Genomic DNA, 18,869 nt, shown 5'->3' on the forward strand with positions numbered 1-18,869 from the left:
CAGTTTGATTGTAATTTATATACTATTGATTGGCCAACTCGTTTGATTTCAATATGTGTAATATAAGACAGGACTGTTTTACATTGCAAGATAGCCTCAGGTCACATGATTGGATCACATAAGAATAGAGTTATCAGGCACATTTTAATGTTTCGATGAGCTGCGATTTTTATCAAATCGTTAGGTTTAAATATTATAGTTACTAGTACCCTGGTAGCCGTGTGAGCTGTTAGAGATCATAAAAGGTAATAACTACGTGCACAATCATTCTTAGATGCGGAAAGGCGGTCATGTGGTGCAGATGATAGCACGCTTGGCTGGGAAGCCGAGTATCTGGTTTGATTCCCATGTGGTGCAGCCTTTTTCCTAAGGCTCCTAGCATAGTTCCGGGCAGATGGACAGTCTTATTATAGTAAAGACTATTGATAATAATTTGTTGAAATATTTTATTTTGAAATAGTTGAATGTGTCGATCTTTGCTGTCTGTTTGTCAGGAGCTGGAGTTTCTGACAAGCGCAGGAGGTATTTCTTTCATCAATGGTAAGGTGCCTGCTGACGAGCCTAAATGTGGATTTGATGAAGACAAATGTCCTTCTCCAAGGAAGTATCCTTTGAGTAAGTACGCCTTATATTCTCTCTCTTTTTTTTCTCTCTCTCTCCCTCTCTTTCGCTCTCTCTCTCTTCTCTCTCTCCCTCTCTCTCTCTCAGTGCCAAGTTTCTGAAAAGGAGCTTTAGCCATTCCTAATATATTAATTTCCGAATAACTTATTTTCTTAAAGATGTACCATCAAACCTTTAATTACCTTTGCTTTGAGTGTATTACATTGGACTACTAGGAATATGTACTTTAACAGACAGTGTTTCTAACATATGAAGCAGGTTTCCCCATGATTAACTTAGTATGCAGTAGTTTACCTGACTGTCTATTATGGGTACAGAAAGTTATGAATGTTATATTTTGCTACTAATAGATACGAGAAAGTTTGACAGGAAATTATATTCTATATGTACTTACCTAACCCAAATTTGCAATTTTAGACATATAATTTAATTTATCGTAGTCCAAAAAACAGTTTTCGTTATTTTAGTTAAATTGAATTTTAATGACTGTTAAATTTAAATTTTATTGCATTAAAAAATGTTCTAATTTTAATTTGTTATCAGTTTTACTAATTCACATTTGATTTGTTTAGAAAAATAACCTAATATGTGACATATTTAGCAATCCGTCAAGATAAAAAAATCTGTCATTTTTACAACAACCGGTAATAAACAACAAAACACTGGAAAATTATTACAAGGCAACTGAACTTTTGTTGACAGAGACTGTACTTGGAGCATGTCTCGGTGTGTTGTTTGGAGGAATACTGCTATTCGCGTGTATAATGTCTCTACGAAGCAAACTCTGTCCCAAGTCAGATGACTACATAAGCGTTCTAATCATCAACCGAAAAGACATCATGGACGATCCTCAGAGAAAAGCACCATTCTTCCAGAATAAGGTAAAAGTAAATCTGTATAAAGGGCGATACCTTAAAGGTGGGGTGACTCTTTCAAAGGGTGTATGGTTTGGCTGAATCAGTTGAAGTTTGTGACAGCTGGTCATACCAGACCGAACTGAAGTCAGAAAATTAACATAGTTTTAGCTTTTTTCGTCCTATTGTCAGGCAATCCCCTTTGGTGCGTTTTGAATCACGATTGAATCAACAATTCAAGATGAAATAAAGTGATTATTACATCAATTAGTGATAAGTTGTCTAACTATACTGAAAGTTAAATTGCACAAAGCTATCTGGTTTTGAGCTTTTTGGCCTCAGATGCATAGCCTCAGTTCTAAACTGATGTCCGCCAACTTGCGATTCATGTCGGTTACCAAATGGCCACACCTTAAGCTTCATCTCTGATGACTTGACTACTTTAATGTCAGAATTAAACTGGCATGTTATTAAAAATGTCATCCTTAACAGCCAAGTGTCTGCACTATCGCACAACCTAGAGTGTACTGCACAGTGAGAGGACAACTTAAAATTGCAAATCTTACTGCCACATGTTCCTATGATGGTTAATCTGTTAGTTCGCATCATCCGAAAGTTGGGAACAGCAAAGATTCGCGAGTCAAACAAGTTTGGTTACTCGCATTTTTTTATCGAATGTTTTATGTTTGTAAATTAATTTTCACAAGCATGAAACATTCGGTCACCTCAAGCGTCCAAAACAATCTCAAATGATAGCAAAATTTTGATAGTTTTGGATAAAATCTACTAAGATTTTGTGTAAGTTAATTATTAATATTGAGTAAAGCAGAGCAAATGCTGTATGAAGGTGGAAGTTTTGGATAAAGTAGCGGATATAGTCTGCTGATAGACTGAAAGTTAAGAAAACACAAGACATTCCAAAACAAACACCTTAATATCGAGAAGACAAACAGCCTATTTAAAGGCATCAGTCCACCTTGCCATAACAATTATGGTACGAGATATCCTACTTCTTCTAATTGGTCAACTGTATTCCGCTTTGTGCTGAGATATTTTTAAAAAGAAGACTACTTAATGCATGCTACTTATGTTGGCAGGCATTCGGTAGATTATGTTTATACAGCGTGGAGCTAAATATCTAGTCACTTCAAATAGCAAACTGTCTGACGAGGACAATAACACCACAAAAAAAACTCACCATGTTTTCATAACGCGATGAGGCAGATTTGGAGTTGTGCGCACATTGAGTTAGCAAGAAGTGTTACAAGCAGCTTTTAAAAAAGATAAGTATTTTTACGCCAGAAGTCATAGCAACTGAAGTGAACGATTGAAGTGTGAAAAATGTTTAAAATGGAATATCTTGCACAGCATTTCTTTGCGCATCATTCTAAACTGCGATCAAGTTTTGTCAACTTTATTCTTTAAACATCCTGGCAGTCAGATCATCTCAAAAATCAAAACAATTGCTAATGAGGAAATAATACCGATACTTTTTGATACAGTCTACTGAAGTTTTGATATTAATATTAATTAATATTAGTGTCACTTTTCAAATGCAGGTTTCCCATTCCGCTCTGACTCCGCAATGGACTTGGGGCTCTATGGGATCCATAGATCACGAATCCATAAACGGGCGCACCAGGATCTCTTCCTACAAAGGACAGCTTGTCGCAGTCAAAGATATCAACAAGCCATTTATAGACACCAAAAATGAGAACATAAAAAAGGAACTCAGGCTGGTGAGAAACTTCTGTTTGATTCACTCTAATAATTCTGTTAGCGTTGGTGGTGGAAATGCCAGAGCACTTATCCCTGTGGTGAGGATGAACAAGGGCTGTAGGAAATGGCACTGTATTGTGGCCTATAGGAAATGATGATGTAATCTAGATTGTGCGAATATGTAATTAGCAGCCATTAATACTGAGAAACGTACAGTATGTAGGAAATCAACTTGAAGGCGACTGCAATATTTAGCCTACAGACTCTTTGTAAGAATGAGATGAATGTGTGGCATTTTAATTCATACCCAACGTTTATAAAGAAACTACATTGCCTTTACGATATTTGCGGTATATTAGCACCGGGTTGATGAGGTCTCTTTGACCATGTTCAATGCATAAATGCGTGCTCGAAAAATGCTAAAAATCTTTCTAAAAGAAAATTATCAGTTTTTTTCTACTCAATGGAGCAACAATGTGTCAATGACTATGTCAATCACATAATTATTATTAAAGGTGCTGTATAGAGAACAACTCCGAGCATATGGGTAAACATAAGTTTTATAGTGATTGCATATCGCATGCTGCCAACAAGGATAGAAAATGTTTAGATGTATTTAAGAAGTTTGCGCAGAGAGAATTAAATTAAAAAATTCTGCAATTTATGCTAAAATGCGGAAAAGGTTTTCAAGTTTTTTATTGATGTGTCTATTGATGTGTCTATTGATGTGTCTATTGATGTGTCTATTGATGTAGATGTGTAACATTAGTAAATTCATTCTATTTCATGTCACCATAATTATTTCATGAATTCACCAATGTTACACATCCACTTTTATAGCATAACAACTACTTCAAAAGAGTTTTTCTTCTATTTACTGAAACTGAAAGATTTGAGGATAATTTTGCATAAAATCTTTGACTTGAGTAACTCAACTGCTCAAAGTTAATTGCAAATAGAATATGGCTTTATTTGAAGTCAAGATGAGTAAAAGTATCAGAAATAACTGTTAAGTTTGAATCACTAAAAGAGTTACTCAATATTGCGGTTTTAAACTATAATTAATTTCATCAAAGTTTACTCGTTCAAATCTTTCTTTGGATGTATAATTTGTATGGGAACTGCTCAAGAACAATACTTGAAAGAGAGATTCAACCTATTGACTGCTGCAATGGCAACAAAGGAGATACTCTTTTGGGGGGGTCTATTTATTTTTCACACCACTGTAGGGTTACACAGAAGTGGGGTCTACCGAAGTGGAGATCCATAGAAGTAGGGATCCACAGAAGTGGGGTCCACAGAAGCGGAGGTTCGCAGAAGTGGGAATCCGCAGAAGGGGGTCCACAAAAGTGGGGGTCCATAGACGGGCGGTCAACTGCTTAGCTGTTTGGGATTGTCCTGCTAAATAGTTCATCTTGAAAACCTTAAATTCTAGAGAATTTAATGGATGTTAAATTAAATTATTCATTTCTCGTGCTTATTGTTATAATTTTAATAGACAACGGCCATGCGACTCCAATTCGTCTATGTCAGCTCGAGGAGAAATGCCAGTCAAGCACATAACAATATCAACACATCAATCATGAATGAAATTACAATTATATTTAACTTTCTGTGATAACTCAACTGCGGACAGTATAGCAGTGTCAAAAGATAGCAGCCCAGTTTGGCATTTACTTTATAGTTTATGGATGTGAGTTGAATGTCATGCATCATAATACTTACAGATGCTGTAAATGCCAATAGCTATTATTAGAAGAATGACTGATAAAAAAACATAAATTAATGTGTTCCATCACATTTACAGGATCTGAGGCTATTTAGTGAGACACAAGTGCATAGAGCTGTTTGCAGGTACATAACTAATACTAGTACTGTCCATAGTTGACCTACCATGCTTTTTTCATTTAGTTGAAAAACTTGCGGCACTCAAACTTGGTGGAATTCATTGGTGTGTGTGCTGAGCCTGGCAACATTCTCGTGCTTACTGAATACTGCAACAAAGGAAACCTGCCCGTAAGTGTCCATAGGTCCTGTTATTATGCCTTTATGCTGTACCAACCGAAAGCTGTTTCTATGCAGTATTAAAGTGAAAGTTTGTTTCTATGTAGTATCAAAGTGTAAGTTTGTTTTTATGTAGTATCAAAGTGAAAGTTTGTTTCTATGTAGGATCAAAGTGAAAGTTTGTTTCTATGTAGTATCAAAGTGGAAGTTTGTTTCTATGTAGTATCAAAGTGAAAGTTTGTTTCTATGTAGTATCAAAGTGAAAGTTTGTTTCTATGTTGTATCAAAGTGAAAGTTTGTTTCTATGTAGTATCAAAGTGAAAGTTTGTTTCTATGTTGTATCAAAGTAAAAGTGAGTTTATGTGAAGTATCAAAGTGAAAGTCATCTTATGTGCAGTGTCAAAGTAAAAGCTTCTTTTTATGTTGCATCAAAGTGGAAGCTAGTTTCTGTGCTGTATCAAAGTGAAAGTTAATTTTTAGGTTGTATCAAAGTGAAAGTGGGTCTAGACTTGAAGTTAACATGTAATTTTCAAAAGATTTTTAAAACTAAAGCACAAAACCAATATTGTTAAGTAGATGCATTGTCACATTAAATAGCTTAAAATTTGTAGAATTGGAATGTTGAACACTTTGGACGGTATATTTATTTCAAGGATTCTGAATTAACTCTGAACTCTAATTAGCGCAGTTAGAGTAACAGTAATTTTCTCTGGTTGAACGCAAACTCATAACATTAAGTATTTAATAATATGCAACATGATAACAATTGACATTTTGTCTGGAGCTGTCTGAGACTGAACTAATAGTGCCAAAGTCAATATTGTAGGATAGGATAACTATAGTATTATAAGTGTGAGCCGCTTGTAAAATGGCTATCCGCTGAGACCGGACCCCTTTGACATACATGTATATGTAACTACAGTTTTGTAGAGTTACCTTACCATGAATATGTATTTAGGTGGAAAACTTCTGCTTAGACCAGAAAGAGCAATCTTTTAGCTACACAGTGACATTAAATTTGATAGGTTTTTGACCAGTTATGTGACCTGTAGGCAATTTTTAGTTCAATTGTTCCAAAATTGATGTAACTTGTTAAGCACACCAGAATTATCAATCTGGAAACATCATAATAGATAATAGATAGTGTAAACTAGTGTAATAATATAACAATACAATTTGTCTTTTCATGTTATAAAATTAGCTGAAAATTTATGTAAATTACTGTGAAACATTGAATGTCCGACATAATTTTCTTAGTCTGGGTGCTGCTGAATTAAGTACAGTATTTATAAAATAATTCCTTCACTAATTGTTTTAGGAAATCCTTGAAAACACAGAAGTTCAGTTGGATACAATATTTATAGCTTCACTAATATTTGACATTATTCAGGTGAGTCATAAAGTTTGTGAGATTGTACTGATAATTAACAACAGTCTTAACAAAATGTTATATATTTGAAGCCAAATGTTTTTTATCACTATTAAGTTATTAGAGATACATCTATTTAGTATACCATAGGAATATCAGCTAGCAAAGGAAAGTAAATTGACCTATAAATAGAAGTGCTGGAAAATAAACTTCATTACATTTGCAAACGCTGACGCAGCCAAACAATTGATTAAATTGTTAAGACAAAAATTCAAACTACAAATCGTATTGTGTGTTGACTACTCGGAGATACAGTAGGAGACTTTGAAGTTTGCTGCATCATCAATCAATCGTCGGCTCATCTGCTGTCGTCATCGGCTGCTCAATCATCTCTGTATTTTAGGGCATGGTTTTTCTTCACGAATCTGACATACATTATCACGGCTTCCTTCGGTCTACGAATTGTGTCATAGACGGACGATGGACGGTCAAACTTACTGGCTACGGTTTGCGACATTTTAGAGAGGGAGAAGTCAAGCCCGCTGTCGAGGATAATTACATGGCCTTGGCATGTAAGGCTTTCTTCTCTCTTTTGTACCAATAATCAATCAATAATTCAGTATTATTTATTATCAATAATTCATCATTAATAATTATTAAGAATTCCTATTATTAATTATGATATCACTAGTAAAATAATTATATGTGATAAACAGAGAAATTACAATTGAAGTGATAGTTTTTCTATAACTATGACGATAACATAGAAGACATTGAGTTCAGATACACTTTCAGAGTAATTCTGATTGGATACATTTTTTAGGGCCACTCAACTAGTGTATTTAATATTTCATAGACACTCTCAAGAAAATATTAGTTCACTAGCATTACTACAGTTTATATAATAAAATAATCATACTATTATAAATTACTTATCTATATATATATTTCTCAAAGTATATCTGTATGTTGTATATCTGTCTGTCATTCCGGCTATAGCTATTATTAGAATAGCTGTAGGTGGACAACAACGCAGACACAAAGTCATGGCTACCGCCATTAGCAGCCTAGCTTGTTAAGCAGCTTACTGGAATTTTCCATTGGCAATATGCCTGGCTAACAGCCTGAAAGTTACAGTTGTTTGACAAAGTTTTAAAACTTTTAGTTGTTTTTATTTTTCTCCTAATTTATTTCAACTACACCAAACACTTCTCTCATGATATGTAGTTTGAAAGTTAAAATGGGAAATGTTGTTATATGTTAAATACAAATCAATTTTCTGTCCAAAGACTTTTTATTACCCTGGCAATGCGGGGTAGCACAGCTAGTAGGTATATAACTTTATCACCAATAATTGATAATGGCAATGCTATATTAATGATTTATGTTAAAGTGCTGAAAATAACCTGCTATTAATACATTAATACAATAAATATCACAATCGTTTGCTATAATACATTCCACTAACTTAACGTCGATCTGTTTGAAACTTATGTATGCTGCCAGTTTTACATACAACAGCCTGAGGTTGAATTTTTATGCTTTCATGCAAAAAGTATTGTTTAACATATTTTGCCTAGAAAATTGTCTAGCTTTATAGAAATCAGACTAGCTATCTTTTATTATATTATTATGATAATTTTATGTTATAAGAATTTAACAAATTATTGTAGATAAACTCTGGGAAGCTCCTGAGGTTATGAGAGAGTCTAAACAGTATGATAACGTGCCGGCCATGCAGAAGGCTGACGTGTACTCGTTCGCTATCATTATGTTTGAAATCTGTGGACGACTCGGGCCTTTTGGAACGTTTCACAACGAACTAGACAATGAAAGTATGTACATATATTTGCATTGGTGTGAAGTGATAAACAGGAGTTGCTTTCTCTTAGTTACTTTTATAAAGTAGTGCTCCACAATCTGAGGTTAAAAGTGTATTGCTGAAGTAGGTGTCCTAACAACGGCCAGTAAAACTTTCCCTTGGACAATTGTCTCTATTGGGCAACTGCCCCCGGAAGATGACCGCTGCCCTCTTAAATAATAAATTTAAAAAATGTTTTCTATTTTTCTGTTCAAAGTTCAATAATAATTTAGAACAAAAAGAAACGTTATAAGCCCTTCATCTACCAATAGTCATTACATCAGTGTTCAGACACCTTGAGAATCTCATAAAATTTACCTAATAACGTTATATGAACTACCACATCGTCCCTAGTCTTTGATGAAACTTACACTGTAAAATTATTCTGTATGTCTTAACAAGTCCAACATATGGCAGTTTTTAATGTTTTTTGCGATGCTTGCTATTATAGAACTCAAATCTTTATAACTTTATTTAGTGGCGCTGGATGTCTGCTAGAGACTAATCCATTGCTATTACACATTTTAGTGTATTGTATCACACTATTATATATAACTACGTGTATTGCCATATTGTGATCTTATTGCGGGCTTATCAAATATTATAATTCTAAAATATATGTTGGTTAGTAGTATGCACGAGTGAACAACTTCTGAAATGGTAAACTGATTTGTTAGTAGCTTGGTCCAAGCTGAAGTGAACGTAATCAGCCAATCATATTAAAGGATCTTGATAACCAAGAAACATTATTAGTTTTACCTCTAATGCCTACTTTACATAGTTTATGATCATATTTTGAGCAGGCTTGGAGTTATCTTACCTCTAAGCCTACCTTCAAACCAACTTAGTTTTACACAAGCTAGGCACGATTTTGCCTCATCATATTTATAACTTGTACCCATTAGGAACTTATTATGTTTTGCACCAACTAGTATTTGTCTTGCAGGAATCATAACCAAGGTTAAAAGAGGGGGAGACCTTCCTTTCCGACCCCGAATAGGCGACCTTGCGGAGCGATATGACACATATGTGACTGACTTACTAAAGGACTGCTGGGCTGAAATACCTGCTGAGAGGCCATCATTCAAAGCTATTCAAACAAGATTAAAGCCCCTTCAGAAGGGAAAGTAAGGATTTTTCTTGCTAGTGACCTTGACCTAGTGACCTAGTGGCTAATTGATGCATACTTAAATCAACATGGCCACTAACAATTTATAGCAACCACATAAATAATTTTTGTTGGTTAAAAAAAACTTTGTTATTCAAAATTTCATGTTATTTTGTTTTTGATAATTTATTTAATTGCGTTCTTTTGCATGAAAACTGCCAAGTTTCTAAATTTGTGATCTCAAAAATATTAAAAATTGGTCAACAGTAGAATTCTAGCAAAACTAATTTCATACAGCTACGCTACTGGATACTATCCAGTTTGAGAACTCACCGAGATTCAGTTTATGAATACTCCAAACAGTAGGCCAAGTATCTTCAATGGGTGATAAGACAAGTTCAACGACTTAAACCAGTAGGTCATGCTTTTATGTTAAGTTTTCAATCCTTCCATCCTCATTTCCTTTGGTAACTATTAACCGTTTTCAGGAAATTATAACTTCATGTCACTAACAACCAATTGTTTCAACAAAGCAGTATTATTTCCGACCAAGCGGTAAATTGATTATGCAATAAAATGGGTTTTCCCAATAATGCTAAAACTAAATGAATGATTTTAGGAAAAGGCAACTTTTGGATAATGTCATTTGCAAAATGGAGAAGTACGCAACAAACCTTGAAAAAATAGTAAGTGACAGAACACAGCAGTTGACAGAGGAGAAAGCTAAGACAGATGAGCTGCTTCACAAAATGCTTCCAAAGTAAGCCAAATAAAAAATCAGTTTTTTCTCACTACTCCTGTTCCTGTTACACTCCATGCTTTTTGGTTGTATCTTTGACTGTAGCGCACTGGTTAAGACACTTTGAACTATAACTGAGAAAATAAAACATCTACTTGATGGCAGAGCTGATGTTCTTTATATTAAATCTAGTGGACAGAACTTCCAAGTTCTCATTTATTTTAATACTTGAGTCTAGCAGGTACAAATGTGTCTTGTATTGCGCAGGCAGGTGGCTGATCAACTGAAGAGAGGACTCAAGGTCGAAGCAGAGGGCTATGAGAATGTCACTGTTTACTTTAGTGACATCGTTGGTTTCACCTCTATCGCCAGCGACAGCTCACCCATACAGGTAAAAACATTTGATTTGACTCGCTATAAAGGCCAAAGGTCACTGTTATCACCTTTTACGTAATATTTTATTTGTGTGGCAAGGCAGTCGTTAGTTGGCTCCTCCTGTATGCGCTGAAGCTCTTTTGACTTTGTCTATTAGACCACCCAAATAGTAAACTGCATCTATGTAGGTAATACATTTAAACTTATAGCATTTTTGTAACGTCTGCTGCAGATAGTCAAGCTTTTGAATAAGCTCTATTCGCTGTGTGACAGCATCATAGAAGAGTACGACGTCTATAAAGTAGAGACCATCGGTGAGTAAAAAATGAGCTGACAGCCCCAAAACTTCTAAACTTCTGTGAGTTTCAGAGATTTTTATAGCTGTTTGGTAATCTCTACATTTTGTTGCTAGTTGTTACTACCCTTTTTTCAGGTGATGCTTATGTGGTGGCCTCTGGTCTCCCAAAAAGAAATGGTGACAATCACGCAGGAGAAATAGCCTCAATGTCACTTCACCTGTTAGAAGCCCTGCGATCTTTTAGAATTCCACATAAACCGAAAGAAACACTCCAGTTACGCATCGGAATTCACACAGGTAAGAAGCGTGGCTTATTGACACAGAGCTCTTATTATTTAATGAATATTGGTAACTTACAATTAGCAGAAAGAGAGGAGAGGTTAAAGTTTTAAAAATTTTAGTAGATTTTATTAGAAAGTATCGGTATTTTTTATCATTTGTTTTATCATCATGTTTGAGGTGATCTGACTGCCAGAATGTTTCAAGGTTAAAACCGACATAACTTGATTGTGATTAAAATGCTCAGAAGACATGAAATGTCTGAATGCTCAGAAATACAGGAAAAATGACATCACTAGTTGTTATCATTGCTATAGTTGTTATCATTGCTATAGTTGTTATCATTGCTATAGTTGTTATCATTGCTATAGTTGTTATCATTGCTATAGTTGTTATCATTGCTATAGTTGTTATCATTGCTATAGTTGATATCATTGCTATAGTTGTTATCATTGCTATAGTTGTTATCATTGCTATAGTTGATATCATTGCTATAGTTGTTATCATTGCTATAGTTGTTATCATTGCTATAGTTGATATCATTGCTATAGTTGATATCATTGCTATAGTTGCTATCATTGCTATAGTTGATATCATTGCTATAGTTGCTATCATTGCTATAGTTGATATCATTGCTATAGTTGATATCATTGCTATAGTTGCTATCATTGCTATAGTTGATATCATTGCTATAGTTGATATCATTGCTATAGTTGCTATCATTGCTATAGTTGCTATCATTGCTATAGTTGCTATCATTGCTATAGTTGATATCATCGCTATAGTTGATATCATTGCTATAGTTGCTATCATTGCTATAGTTGCTATCATTGCTATAGTTGATATCATTGCTATAGTTGTTATCATTGCTATTGTTGCTATCATTGCTATTGTTGCTATCATTGCTATAGTTGATATCATTGCTATAGTTGATATCATTGCTATAGTTGATATCAGCTATTGCGTTCAAGCTACAGTGTTACATGTCACTACTCTGTCAGTCTCTTTGCAACTATAGACACCCCAATCGCATTTGCATTTGATCGTTATAGTCGGGATCAAGTTTGGTCGATTTAATCTAGAATCAATCACAAATGATAAAAAAATACTGATACTTTCTGATAAAATTTACTAAAATTTTGTGTAAGTTCATTTTTAAGGGAGGGAAGCTGGCAGTTGGGTATCTGGCTCTTCACCAACATTTCAAATAAGATTATAACAGCTTGAGGTGAAAATCGAGATAAAAAGCCAAGCATATTGCACTGCAGTAAAGAAGTGAATACGAAACCTTCAAGTATGACCATTTAGACATGATGTCTGACAATATATTTATTAATTTCTATTCGCTATCATAATATCTTCAAGAAATAGTTTGCTATAAAAATAATGACTATTTTCAGGGCCGTGCGTCGCTGGTGTGGTCGGGTCTAAAATGCCCAGATACTGTCTGTTTGGAGACACGATCAATACAGCCAGCAGAATGGAGTCAAATGGCTCTCCTTTGAAGATTCACATTTCTAAATCCACAAAAGCGGTTCTAGACGTACTCGGTGGTTACGTGACATCAGAACGCGGCTACATTGAAATGAAGGTATGTACAGTTGTTATACATAGACATCAAGTTTAACATTGTAACTATAGAGTTATGTTCGATTGTAAAGTCATAGCACTACTTGGTAAAGGTTTTAAGACACAGTTTAGCTACAACAAAGATGAAATATGACACTGGAACCAGTGACAAAAAATCTTTACTGCTTCCCATTTTGTCAGTGATTCTTTATCAACAACTCCTAATGAGGTTTATCCATTACTTGATTATTAGCTAAGCACACATGCAGAAAAATTGTATTTAAATTCAAACAATATTACTTCTACAATCTTAAAAATGTTTTTACAAGACGGATTTAAACAAATCTTGGGCTGCCCAGTATGCTAGTTAAAGTTTATATGGTTGCATTTCACTATTTCACTTCAGTAAAATAAAATCACTTTCCCTATTCGCATTTCAGTATTTCACTCTAAGAAGGAGAACACAACAACCACAACTTATCTGTTGCTAGATAAATATGATCTCTATGGTTGATATTTTCCTCAGAGAAAAACTCAACTCCTATTAGCATTTATTTATATGGTTCCTACTTTGCTTAGAAAAAGGGAATACAACTCACCTCCTGTTAATTAGAGCGTTTCTATATAATTGCTGTTTTACTCAAAGAAAGAGAACACAACTCACCTCCTGTTAGTTAGAGCGTTTCTATATAATTGCTGTTTTACTCAAAGAAAGAGAACACAATTCACAGCCTGCTAGTTGAAGTTTTTTTATATAATTGTTGTTTTGCTCAAAGAAAGGGAACACTACTCATTTCCTACTAGTTAGAATTTTTCTATAAAATTGCTGTCTTACTCAGGGAAAGGGAACACAACTCACCTATTGGCTTTTGGGTGAAGATAAAAAAGTGAGAAAAAAGAGATTGGAAATAGCAGCAAGTCAACATAGGTAAGTCATGACTTGGAATTGTTTTCTTTTGAGTTTATGTTCATTCCAACGCTTGATGCAAAAGAAGAGTTGGCCATTGCATCAACTCGAATGTGATCTATCAGTCAAGGGAGCTGATAGCAGTACTTTTGGAACAAAGGCTGTAAAATATTTATGATTTGGACAAAAACCATAGTGAGCGAGCTTATCAACTTGGTAGGTCGGTTATATTGAATATCATTAATAATATTTCCACTGGGATTACCTATACTCAGTAATGTTGAACTCTGCATCATAATAGACCTCAGTTACAAGTAGAGAATGATGAGCTCTTGATCTTTGAAAGGCTGACTACCGAACTGTCAGCAATGTTATTTGTGTGTAAATTAACTCAAGTGAGATGGAATATGGTTTAATTTGTGGGTTTGTGATGGACTGGCCCTCATGTGGTTGATTTGTGGTTACGAAGTGTCAGAAAACTTGGTTTTATTTTTCATCTATATCAAAAGATTGCACACAAGCAACATAAAATGGAAAACAATTATCTGTTTTTGTTAAATTTAGTTATATTTAAAAAGTTGAAATAAAGCATTTTTTGTGATATTGTGGACAAAGGTAAAAGATGCAGGGGAAAGCAAATCTTATAATACTTACCATTTCTGTTTACTCATTCATGGATAAACCATGCATAGTTATTTGATCAACGGGGATAATTTTGACTGCGCTGTAGCGAACTATAGCTGGGGTTTTGTGTGATTGAATATTTGAAGTTAAGAACTGCACAACTATATTTGGTATGGACAAGTTTACATGGAAACTTTAAATATAGATTATTTTGCAAATAAAGAATATAAGATAAGGCAATCTTAGTGAAAAAATAGATGTAGTTTGAACAAAAAAACTTTTAATTGAGGTTTTTTGGCTTTGGGTGGCAAACAACAATTCAGAGGTTTATCATGACTAATTGAGCAGTAAGCGGTTTGTAATCGAGCTCCTGATGAATGTGAAAGCATTGATACCAGTATAATTACGCAAACTTGAAGCAGTCAGCCTGTGAAAGGTCACAGTTCTGATGTCTGTCTGCTTTCCTGAGATTTTGCTTAGTTCCAAACTTGGAAAGTTTTCAAGCAAAAGCAAAAAACATCTGGACAAAAGTTAGTTTGACAGCATCATGAGTAATTAAGGCAATGAGCTCTGCGCTGCCAGTTGCTAAGAGTTCCATGTAAAAGTAGTGGGCTAACATATACTAATATATCATTTATTATAATGGAATGAGAGTCCGCATCTTTCTGGTCAATTCTTTAGGTTCTCTTCAATGTTGATATCAATTGTAAAAATATAAGGTGATCGTAGTCTGTATGAGAAAACACTTTAATATTTCCATATTTGATTCATTTCAGCCTCAATGCAAACAACAGCCGGTTTTCACTGCATCACTCTCACCGCAAAGACCATCAGATCAAGCAAGTTGACTCATCACTAAAGAGGGACTTTCCTTTGCTGCGAGCAGACCCGATGTTCATGAGAGTTACAGCCGTAAAGGAACCGTTCCTATCGGACATACCCGAGTCACTCTCTCCTAAAACGTTAGTTTGTTTTTGCTCTTGGAATGTTAGCCTCATGGAAGCATTTCTAGACTCAGCCATTTGACGAAGTATATAATTTTTAAGCTTTTTTACTTTGTTCACATGGTAAGTTGATGAGATTTAAACTTAATTTAATGCGCTGCCGCTAAAGTGTGAAGAGGGGTGAAGGTAATTATTAACGATAGAAAGAATTACAATTGCCACAGTGTTAGGGAAGCTCGCTTCCTGTTCATTGAAGACTCCTACTACAAATGCATGAAGGCTTTAAAGATTAACTTATACAAAATTTTAGTAGATTTTATCAGAAGGTATCAATATTTTTTCTATCATTTGCGATTGTTTTTGATGTTTGAGGTGATCTGACTGCCAGAATGTTTCTAAATTAAAATCGAAAAAACTTTATCGCGATTTAAACACTGAGAAAAAAAATACTTGCGAAATGAAGTCAAATGAGTTGCGATAGTTGATATCAGCTACTGCGTTTAAGTTGAAGTATTATGTGTTTCTATTCCGTCAGCCTCTTTGCAATTACGTATAGACGTCATAATTGAATTTTAATTGATCTGAGCCTTTTACTCGTGGTCAAGTTTTATCGATTTCAACATTGAAACATCCGGGCGATCAGATCACTTCAGACATCCAAAAAAATTGCAAATTATGGAAAAATACCGACACTCTGTTATAAAATCTACAAAGAAATATGGGTAAGTTTATTAAGCATTCAGACAAATGCTTGTCCAATCATGACTAACGGTGACAAAACACTACTGCTTGTTGCAAAAATTGTTTGCTCTTTTTCTCACTACTGGCTACAATAGAAGAGGAAGTGGTTGTAAATCATTTTATGACCCATTGTAATAATTGTAATGGGAAAATATTGTAATTTTGAGCATTCTGTGAACAAATCGTAAAAGATTTGTTGGGTTTTCAATCCTTATTGAAAGGAGACTTGGGCGTAACTGTAAGTATAGCAAGGAAGGTAGAAGAGGTTCAGAGGAGGCATTGAAGAGACTCTAGACATTGAGAAGCATAAAGTAATACAACTTCTGTAATAATCTGTTCCTAAACCCTTTCCTGCCTAAGGGTTCAGGAAACTGTCTGTTGGCATGGTTGAGGGGAGATAGAAGGAAGAAAAGTATTAGCTTAGGGCTGGGAAGATGAGTATGGTGTGCAAAATTCTGGCAGCCCCTAAGCAATATGACATGTTTCATTAAAGGTTGCTACGCTGAAAATCACCACAACTAAGCAACTCTAGATATAGATTTTATCCATAATTTGTGAGCAGTTCAAATATATAATTGAAACTTAATATATTTTAACAAAAACCTGACACATATCTCGTGTTGCAAAAAATTTGTAAACGGGTTTGCTGTAGTTTGAGCCAAAACTTATAGCCAACTCTTTACTTTGGGACATTTCTGCATTGTTGCACAATTCCTCAGATGTTTTTTTGTAGCGCAAAAATATTTTTCCGAGATACACAATGATTGACATGTTTACTCTGAGTTTCGGGATTAGAGCTCAGTCTAGCTCGTAACTTTTTGTCGTCGGCAAACAAACTATTTTTATTCAATTTGATGAAAAGAGCACACTTAAAGCTTTAAAATGATGTACAGATTTATGCATTTTGTTTATTTATTAGCTGAAATGAGATTTGAGAAGAGATCTTTCAATACAGTGCTTAACTATCCCATGAGCAAGAATTTACTATCTCTGTCACTGATTGCTCTGTTTGATAGTTACAATGGCTGAGAAACACAATTACATTAAAATTCTTGATAAACACTTTTAAATGACTAAAATTTTATTAACAATAGAAAACCAAAAGTAGTTTATTGAACGACTACCAATTCTGTAGTGAATACTAACCAACATTCATTTTATATTTATATAGAGAATTTATATTATTGATTATGTCGGTATTCTTTTATGAGCTTTTATGTACATTGCCTGTGATTCTTGGCTTTATTATTTTAGTACGGCTACAAGGACAGCCAACAATACGCTTACCCCACCAGCAGATGGTTTTTGGTCTAGCCCGACAAAGATATCAACAGTGAGCTCACCTTTGCATTTGACGAGCCATGGAAGCAACTTAGCGTCAGATAAAACTATCAACCGACCAGCTTCTAGCCCCAATAAAAACAATAACGTCATGGAACTAAATGACCTTGAGTCTCTGTGCAAGATGTCGTGCAGCAATCACAGCAGCATTACCGGCAGCACTGTTAGTCTCGATGAGGAGATGAACATCAGCGGATCAACGAAGACGCTTAACAACTGCCTTCCTTCTTTGGAACTAGACAATGAAATTATCAACCTTTTGACATTGAATAATCATAGAGCGAACAAAAACACAAACAAATTAAAAAACTACATGCGAATTTTGCCACCGGCCCAGCAGAGACCAGTGGATGAACCCGACACATCAGATACATCCGCATTGCTTGGCAAAGTTAGTTTTTCTGCTGTAAAGTGAAGTAAAAAAATCTGAAAATAATTTATTTTTATTAGGTATGTAAATATGTCTTTGTATATATTATATTAAAAATACCATTTTTAGTGAGTGTAAAAGGCTCTCAGGAATTTTTTTGCAAATCTCGATTTGTGAAACTGTCAAATGGATAATACCGGTAGAAGATGCAATCCTAATTTTATTATGCTGTTTTTTTTACAATATTTCTGTTAGACATGTCCATTTGCTGCTTGATAGTAATCCTCAGTTTTATAGCAATCTTTGCATAGTCTGCCAGTCTCTACAAGAATTGTGCTTTGCAAATCTGTTGTTTAATGCATTTGTTTAGCAGCAGTTGAATGTTTGCTGCAATAAATCAGTTAGAGTGCTAAACAACTAAACATTGATCATTGCTTTTTATAAGCAATTCATATTGCATTAGTTAATCTTTGCTGCCAACAGCTGATATCACAGCTGCCTTTAGCAAAGCAGCACAACACAAATTAAATTGGTGCCAATGCATCATATAACACAATTTAATGTTATATTATACCATAGTGTAGTGTGCTGTATTCTATAGTTGTGCATGATATTCTAATGTACTGCATCGTGCGTTACTGCATGATGTTTTACTTTATTAAGTGATACAACATTATATTGTATTACAACCAAATGTACAATACACAACTGTGCTTTATTGTATTACATGCTCCTAAAAATATCATGTTATATCATATCCTATGATTTTATATAAAACTATATTACATTACGCTATATTATATCTTATCATACTGTATTGTATTACTAGTTGAATGTCCGGTGTTGCATGGGTAATAAAAAAAAGTTTTTGCACAGAAAATTCACTTAATCAACACACCGATATACAATGTTTACCATTCTAACTTTTAAATGAAAGTGTTTGTTTATTTTTATTATGTAACGTGTTTATTTCTGTTTACTGTGTTTATTTCTGCGTAGTTAATATTGTACCGGCTGCAGTGCCTAATACAGCTCTATACTGATAACTGATTGCAAGCCTTGTTGACAAAGTGAGTTTAAGCATTTTTCTTGATGTATGAGTGCATATTTTTCTTGCTGAAGTGTTAAGCGTGAAGCCATGAAACA

The 18,869-nt window shown here is 34.5% G+C and overlaps 1 protein-coding gene across 2 annotated transcripts in view; it reads left to right on the forward strand.

Moving 5' to 3' along the window:
- LOC137389657 (speract receptor-like) overlaps positions 1 to 18,750 on the forward strand; it is a 46,144-nt gene extending 27,394 nt beyond the window's left edge. For both annotated transcript variants that reach the window (XM_068075722.1, XM_068075723.1), the window contains exons 13-28: positions 495 to 615; positions 1,324 to 1,502; positions 3,035 to 3,214; positions 5,106 to 5,210; positions 6,517 to 6,588; positions 6,971 to 7,139; positions 8,241 to 8,402; positions 9,375 to 9,555; positions 10,156 to 10,296; positions 10,543 to 10,666; positions 10,883 to 10,964; positions 11,084 to 11,245; positions 12,628 to 12,818; positions 13,636 to 13,724; positions 15,104 to 15,289; positions 17,267 to 18,750. In XM_068075722.1, coding sequence (XP_067931823.1) covers positions 495 to 615; positions 1,324 to 1,502; positions 3,035 to 3,214; positions 5,106 to 5,210; positions 6,517 to 6,588; positions 6,971 to 7,139; positions 8,241 to 8,402; positions 9,375 to 9,555; positions 10,156 to 10,296; positions 10,543 to 10,666; positions 10,883 to 10,964; positions 11,084 to 11,245; positions 12,628 to 12,818; positions 13,636 to 13,724; positions 15,104 to 15,289; positions 17,267 to 17,768 — 2,646 coding nt within the window. In that variant the 3' untranslated portion in view covers positions 17,769 to 18,750. The remainder of the gene's footprint in view (positions 1 to 494; positions 616 to 1,323; positions 1,503 to 3,034; positions 3,215 to 5,105; positions 5,211 to 6,516; positions 6,589 to 6,970; positions 7,140 to 8,240; positions 8,403 to 9,374; positions 9,556 to 10,155; positions 10,297 to 10,542; positions 10,667 to 10,882; positions 10,965 to 11,083; positions 11,246 to 12,627; positions 12,819 to 13,635; positions 13,725 to 15,103; positions 15,290 to 17,266) is intronic.
- The last annotated feature ends 119 nt before the right edge of the window (positions 18,751 to 18,869 follow it).

This window comes from Watersipora subatra, chromosome 3, assembly GCF_963576615.1.
Source record: "Watersipora subatra chromosome 3, tzWatSuba1.1, whole genome shotgun sequence".
NCBI lineage: Eukaryota > Metazoa > Bryozoa > Gymnolaemata > Cheilostomatida > Watersiporidae > Watersipora > Watersipora subatra.